This window comes from Heterodontus francisci, chromosome 46, assembly GCF_036365525.1.
Source record: "Heterodontus francisci isolate sHetFra1 chromosome 46, sHetFra1.hap1, whole genome shotgun sequence".
NCBI classification, from domain to species: Eukaryota; Metazoa; Chordata; class Chondrichthyes; order Heterodontiformes; family Heterodontidae; genus Heterodontus; species Heterodontus francisci.
Window position 1 is genome coordinate 15,153,511 of NC_090416.1, and position 6,910 is coordinate 15,160,420.

At 43.8% G+C, this 6,910-nt stretch overlaps 1 protein-coding gene across 1 annotated transcript; it reads right to left on the reverse strand.

Moving 5' to 3' along the window:
* Positions 1-2,168: 2,168 nt before the first annotated feature.
* LOC137356721 (immunoglobulin lambda-1 light chain-like) lies at positions 2,169-6,200 on the reverse strand. Its single transcript, XM_068022443.1, has 4 exons — positions 6,047-6,200; positions 5,581-5,904; positions 5,158-5,196; positions 2,169-2,827 (listed from the first exon to the last, which is right to left on the reverse strand). The coding sequence occupies exons 1-4, from the start codon at positions 6,093-6,095 to the stop codon at positions 2,499-2,501; spliced, it is 741 nt and encodes a 246-aa protein (XP_067878544.1). The 5' UTR covers positions 6,096-6,200; the 3' UTR covers positions 2,169-2,498.
* Between the last annotated feature and the right edge of the window lie 710 nt (positions 6,201-6,910).

The window sequence follows — 6,910 nt, forward strand, 5'->3', positions numbered from 1 at the left end:
ATCACAAATGGTTAGTATGCAGGTACAGCAAGCAATTTGGAAAGCTATTCGAATTTTGTTGTTTATTGCAAAGGAAATTGAATAAAAAGTAGGGAGTTCATGCCGCAGTTATACAAGGCATTGTTGAGACCAGATCTGACGTACTGTGTATAGTTTTAGTTTCCTTATATAAGGGAGGGTGTAACTGCATTGGAAGCAGTTCAGCGAAGGTTTACTAGTCTAATACCCGGAATGGACAGGTTGTCTTATGAGGAGATTTTGGACAGCCTAGGTTTGTATCCACTGGAGTTTAGAAGAGTAAGAGGTGTCTTGATTGAAACATATAAGATTCTGAGCTGTCTAGAAAGGGTGGATTTGGAAAGGATGATTCCCCTTGTGGGACAATCTAGAACTAGGGGTAACTGTTTGTAGATAAGGGGTCGCCTTGTGGAGATGTGGAGAATTCTTTTCACTCAGAGGGTTGTGAGACTTTGGAATTCTCTTCCTCAAAAGGCGGTGGAAGCAGAGTCTTTGAATATTTTTAAGGTAGAGGGAGATAGATTCTTGATAAGCAAGGGGTTGAAAGGTGATCGGGAGGAGGCCGGAATGTAGAGTTGAGGTTACAATCAGATCATCCATGACCTTCTTGAAAGACGTAGCAGGCTCGAGGGGCCGAGTGGCCAACTCCTGTTCCTAATTCGTATATTTGGAAATCAAACATTCAGGTGATGAGCTGAGCTCAGGATAATCCTCAACTTTCACTTTTTGGTTTGGGAATAACCTCCATTATACTCACAAGCAAACCTATGTAATTAGCAGGTTGCGCATTGCGCCCCTGCTTCAGTGCATTCATGGTACACAGGATTATTACGTCATGACGCAGGGTTAAAATGTAAATACGCTCGTGGTCACTCACACTAATCGCCTCCCACCACCATCCCTGCACATGCTCAGTGGTGACACTCAGTGTCTCTTGTTCTGAGGTCATTTCGCAGACATGATTAAACATATTCAGATTCCTCACTTCCTTATCCAGCAGCAGGGGAACAGGAGTAGATCCAAAGTGGATTATCTCACACTCCCCCACATTGAGCGACACCTGTCACATTTCAGTCCACTCACAACCTGGATAGACCCGCTTGGTACTTACTGCTCACATCCTACACACGTTACTGTGTCTCCTAACATAACACCGCCTACCAACCTGGATATAAAACACCCGACTCCTTCACCTGAGTCACTAATAAATATGATGGAAGGATTGAGGCCCCAGCACTAATCCCTGGAGAACCGTCCGTGCCACATACGGAGAACCTGAGACCTCCTATTTATCCCCACTCCCTGTCTCCTGCCTCTCAACCAATTTCCAACCCAAATCGAAAGGCTGCCTCCAATTCCATGTACGTCAATTGTGACAATAATCTTTAGTGTAGAACCTGATTTATGCCTTATCCAGAGACCATCCGGATAACATTTATGGACACTCCTTTGTCTAAGAATAGCAACGGCCTCAAGAGATGGAACTATATTAATCAGACATTATTTAACTTTAACAAAGCCATGTTGGTCCCTCTGTTCAGTTTACATTAAATAGTGTTCACTCTCACTATCCCCAATGACAGAGTGTAATAGCTTCCCTACAACTGATGTGACACAGACAGGCCGGTAGTTACCTGGTTCCACTCTCCCACCCTTCTTAAATTATCCAATGTCTGAAGTACTGTGTACAGTTCTGGAAAGACTATCGCAGAAAGTGAATAATGGATGATGTGGAGACACACCAGAATGTAACCAGGGATCCAAGTGTTAAATTATGTGGAACGATTACATAATCTAGGCTTGTATTGCTGGAATATGGAATGTTAAAGGCCGATTTGACTGAGATTTGTAGGATTTTGAAAAGGATTGATAGGGTACATTGAGAGAAACTACTCCTCCAGTAGGGAGCGATGTCCTGAACAAGGAGACATGTTTTAAAATTATTAAATCCAATGGGGAATTCAGGAGAAACTTATTTTCCCAGAGAGTGGTGAGAATGTGGAACTCACTACCACAGGGAGTGGTTGGGGCAAATAGCAGAGATAAGTGTTTCTGTCCTGTACTTTCATATAATGTTGTCTGGGCTGTAAACTATGCTCTCAGTTCCCTCAATGTCACTTTAAGTGTTGAATAAAGTTGAACCATATTAATTTCAGGTCAGCATTTCATCTTTATTAAGAGCTGTATGACACAAGTTCCCAAACACAACACGGTCACCGACTAAAGGGGAATCCGTTCCCATTTTACACACAGCGGAAGTTTACACACAGGAAATTGGGGACAATTCTACAGGAAATTCCATGTCACAAAGTCAGACAATCATTTCACCCGCCTCTGATATTATTCAACATTCGGGTTGTCCGCCAAAAACTGACATTGCTACAGTGATTACATTGCAAAACAACAAAAAAAGAGGATTCCACATATTGAATAATATTTCATCAGCAATAAATCAAACTCTAAACCCCAGTTGCCTCCTCTCAGTCGGAACAAGCGGTGGAGCTGATGGTTTTGAGGAGAGGTGAGCTCAGAGAGCCGTGGTCCACACTGCAGGTATAGCTGGAGCCCTTATTCCAGGCAGTGGCGGGGACTCTCAGGTAACTGCTCAGGCTGTAGGTTTGATCACTGTCCGTGGACACGGTGCCTGTGGTCACCCCGCTGTCTGTCTCTTTATCATCCACTCTCCAGAGAACCCGCACGAAACCCGGCTTAAAGTGGCTCACCAGGCAGGACAGAGTAGCCCATCCGGAGTCTATTTCTTCTGAGGAAGGAGGGAGCAGAAGAACTGATGGTTTCCGATCCTCACTACCTGTTTTTGAGGGAAAAGAAAATTCATTAATATATAACCCATTCGCAGTGGGACACTCTGAGCTGAAATCTGATTGGATGCTGCATTAACTCTCCTTATTCACATTAACTTTAAACTGAATTACTGATCCATTCTGTAGTTCCAATAAATTCTTAGGTCTCTCGTTCCTGAGCTCATCTGCCAATTCATTTTCCTCGAGTACAACAGTGACGATAGTTCAAAATTACTTCATTTGGATCCGAGGACCTTAAAACTGCTGCATAAATGACCGAATCACAGACTGGGAGGGAGCAGCGGGAGTCCATTTTGCCCATCGTGTTGGCTCTTTGAAAGAGCTATCCAATTAGTTCCCGCTCCCCCCACTCTTTCCCCATATCCTTGCAAAATTTCTCAATTTCATGTATTTGTCCAATTCCCCTATTGAAAGTTACTATTGAATCTGTTTCCACCGTCCTTTCAGGCAGTGCGTTCCAGATTGCAACAACTCGGTACGTTAAAAAAAACTCTCCTCATCTCCCCCTCTGGTTCTTTTACTAATTATCTTCAACCTGTGTCCTTCTGGTTACCGACCCTCCTGTCAGTGGAAACAGTTTCTCCTCATTTCCTCTGTCGAAACCCTTCCTGATTTTGAACGCCTCAGTTAAGTCTCCCCTTAACCTTCTCTGCTCCAAGCAGAACAATCCCAGCTTCTCCCAGTCTCTCCACATTAAGTGAAGTCCCTCATCCCTGGTCCCATTCTGGGAAATCTCCCTCCACACTCTCTCCAACACCTTGACAGTGTGATGCCCAGAATTAGACCCTATACTCCAGCCGGGGCCTATCCAGTGCTTTATAAAGCATTAATGCATCCACTTTGTTTTGTCCGCTCTGCCTCTATTAATAAAGTCCAGGATACCATCAGCTTTTCAAACAGATTCCTCAATGAGTGCTGCTTCCGACAAAGATTAGCGTACACACAGCCCCAGGTCTCTCTGTTCCTGCACCCTCTTTGAAATTGTATCATGAACAAGACAACCTTTCTTTCGGATAAAATAAGAACAAGGAAAGCTGCAACTGCAGACTGGCTCAGTCAGTAAGTGTGAAGATTAGCAATTGGCCGCTTCAGATACAGTTTACAGCCCCGAACCCGCACTCAGCTGTCTGTACCCGATATAAACACTGAGCAACCGGCTGCATTTTCCAGTATTTCCACTTTATATTTACATATACATTTCCAATATTTGCTGGTTCTTTTTTGTTACCATTTGTATATAATGCCGCGTTTGCTTGTCTTAAAATGCAGTCAGTGTTAACGTTAAAGATGTGAATTCATGGAGCTGTGACCTGCTTTTAACTGAGTGTCCATATATTTTCTGACATCACAAACAGCGCAGATTCAACACAAAGATACCGGGGATAAAAGGGTTCAATTGAAGTCTTGAAGATGAATGTACTCAATGACTGAGTATTCAAAGCGCCCTGTTAAAGCAGAACCTTCAAACTCGAGCCAGGCCGTTCAGGGATGATGTCAGGGAGCATTTCCTCACACAAAGGGGAGTGGAAATCTGGAACTCTCTCCCCCAAAGTGCTGTTGAAACTCGGAGAGGGATCAATTAGCAAATTCAAAGCTGAGGTTGCTAGATTTTTGCTGGAGAAGGCGATTAAGGGTTACAGAACCAAGGGGTTAATATACAGATCAGCCATCGTCTAACTGAATGGTGGATTAGACTGGAGGCCGCAATGATTTCAACCAAGTCCACTCTAAAATAAATTATCTGGTCATTATCTCATTGCTGTTAGTGGGATCTTGCTGTGCGCAGATTGGCTGTCTGTGTCCTGAAAGGCACTAAGACTGGCATTTCTATAGCGCCTTTCACAACCTCATGACTTCCCAAAGCGCCTTAGAGACAATGAAATACTTTCTGAAGTGTGCTCACTGTTGCAATGTAGAAATGCGGCCGCCAATATTAGCACAGCACAATCCCAACATCAGCCCGACGATAAATACCAGTTACACTGTTTTTAGTGATACTGAGAGAGGGATAAATATTGTTCACAGGAGATCTCTCTCTGCTCGATCAAAAGACAGCGCAGAGACGAGAATGTTGTGGTTGACACAGGGATTGTTGGAAATGGAGAATGAAGAATACTCTTAAACTAATTTTTGGAACAGTTCCTTTCCCCCTGATGCGGAGTAATGCCAATTCTAACCTGTTTAACGTTTCTGGGTGTAAATATATCCAACATCAAATTCGCGAAATCGAAATTCATCTGCCGCTCGGCAATAAAATTGGCCATAAATGAATAAATAATTGAAACAATATGAATGATAGGATGAGGGAATTACTTACTCCGCAAACTCAGGGCGGTCCCAGGTCCGAAGATCCACACAGTGCAGCATTTTAATGGGACGGGTCACCTAAAACCCAGGCTGGGAAGAAAGAGGGGAAAATATTAATAATCTGTCCTTTATCACATTCCCTTTCACATTCTGTCTTTCACAGGGGCCGGAATGCTGACAGCCTGCAGAAAGATTTTCACATATCAGTGAGGAAACCCTGAGAATATCAGTGTTTACCTACCCAGCTAATAGTCCAAATATTGGGGAAAATCCAAATAAACCCATGGAATTCCAGTGACATTTTCCTCAAGTTACATAAGGAATATTTCTGAAACTCATTCCACAGTCTCAGGCAGGAATATTTCAGTAGCTGTTGAAATTCTGAGTGGTTCTGTTGATACAGTTTTTGTATTGCCCTGTCTCACTGTGTATGTCGCTGCTGAGCTATCGTAGGCAGCACAGTAATAGACGGCGGAGTCTTCCGGTTCCAAGCTGCTGATGGTCAGAATGTGACTGTTACTGGAGGTGTCTCTGGAAGGTTTAAAACGGTCCGTGAAGCCGGTGCCTCGATAGATGTCATCATCTGGTTGGTGCTCTAACACCCACACCGGAGCCTCCCCGGGTCTCTGTCGGTACCAGTACATGTAGTAACTGCCCACATTGCCGTTCTGCATCGCACACTTTAACTCGGAGGTCTCACCGGTGGAGACTGGGTCGGAAATTGGGGTCTGATTGAGGACAGGAACCGCCAGGACACCTTCAACACAAAACACAAGAGAGAGAAAAACACATTCAGTTTATTGGAGTAAATAGGTCATTCATACATCAATAAACATGGCTGTAAAACCGGCCCATTCTCGGTATTTAACGGCTAATCTGTGCCTAAAACAATCTCTCACCTGTTAAGTGGAGCAGCAGGGCCCACAGGAGATGCATCACTGCAGCCATTCCACCGGAAAAAGCGACAACAGCAACTGCCCAAATGTCTGCCTGAACCTGTTGGTGTAAACTGGGAGAGCGGCTCCGCTTCCAGTGTCTGTAAACCAGAGACTCCGGGTCTATTTATTGCCCGGTATGCAAATGAGTGGGAGGGGCCAGAAAAACCTTGGCGGCAGATTCATCTTTCAAGATTGGGTTTAAAATCTATTTGTGTTTGATTACATATTTGTTAAAATCTTAACCTTTGCTTTGCCAATGTTTAATCGCCAATTGCAGTTTGCGTTGCGGGAAGGTTCCAATATCCGAAGATTTTTTGCGTTTAATAAATATTTCGTCTGTCCCTCCCCCAGAATCAGGAGGTGCGGGTTGTTGAGATACGAATTTATGGATTGACTTTGCCCTCAATCACGGGGGTAACGCGCTGTTAAGCTCTAATCAAAACAGAAAGTGCAATTTCAGATTTCCAGCATCTGTAGTATTTTGCTTTTATTTTAGTGTTAAACTCTGAAATCCTGCTTCACATTTTAAAATGTTCCATTCCCCTAAAATACCCATGTCACAAGAGGCTGACACCCGTTTCTCTCAGTCAGCAGCAAGAGAAACCTACATTTATCCATCCCTTTTTAACATTTGACCTCACATGGGATTTGGTCTTCAGCCTGTAAATAAATCTCGGGTGAAAATATTCCTGAGGTGGAGGAAAGGACTCATTAGATAAACGGGAAAGGGTGAGGATGATGAGGGACATTATAGTCCCTGCTCCAGTTCACAGAGAAGTTGTTATATTACAGCCTGAGTCACTCCTTCTAAAACACAGCAGGACA

What these genes read in the sequence shown, in the direction of transcription:
- LOC137356721 (XM_068022443.1), bottom strand. Translation starts at nt 6,095, where the DNA reads ATGGCTGCAGTGATGCATCTCCTGTGGGCCCTGCTGCTCCACTTAACA. An exon ending in CTACGATAGCTCAGCAGCGA is followed by an intron (nt 5,197 to 5,580) that starts CATACACAGTGA and finishes AATGCTGCACTG; the next exon opens with TGTGGATCTTCGGACCTGGG. An exon ending in GACCGCCCTGAGTTTGCGGA is followed by an intron (nt 2,828 to 5,157) that starts GTAAGTAATTCC and finishes CCTCAAAAACAG; the next exon opens with GTAGTGAGGATCGGAAACCA.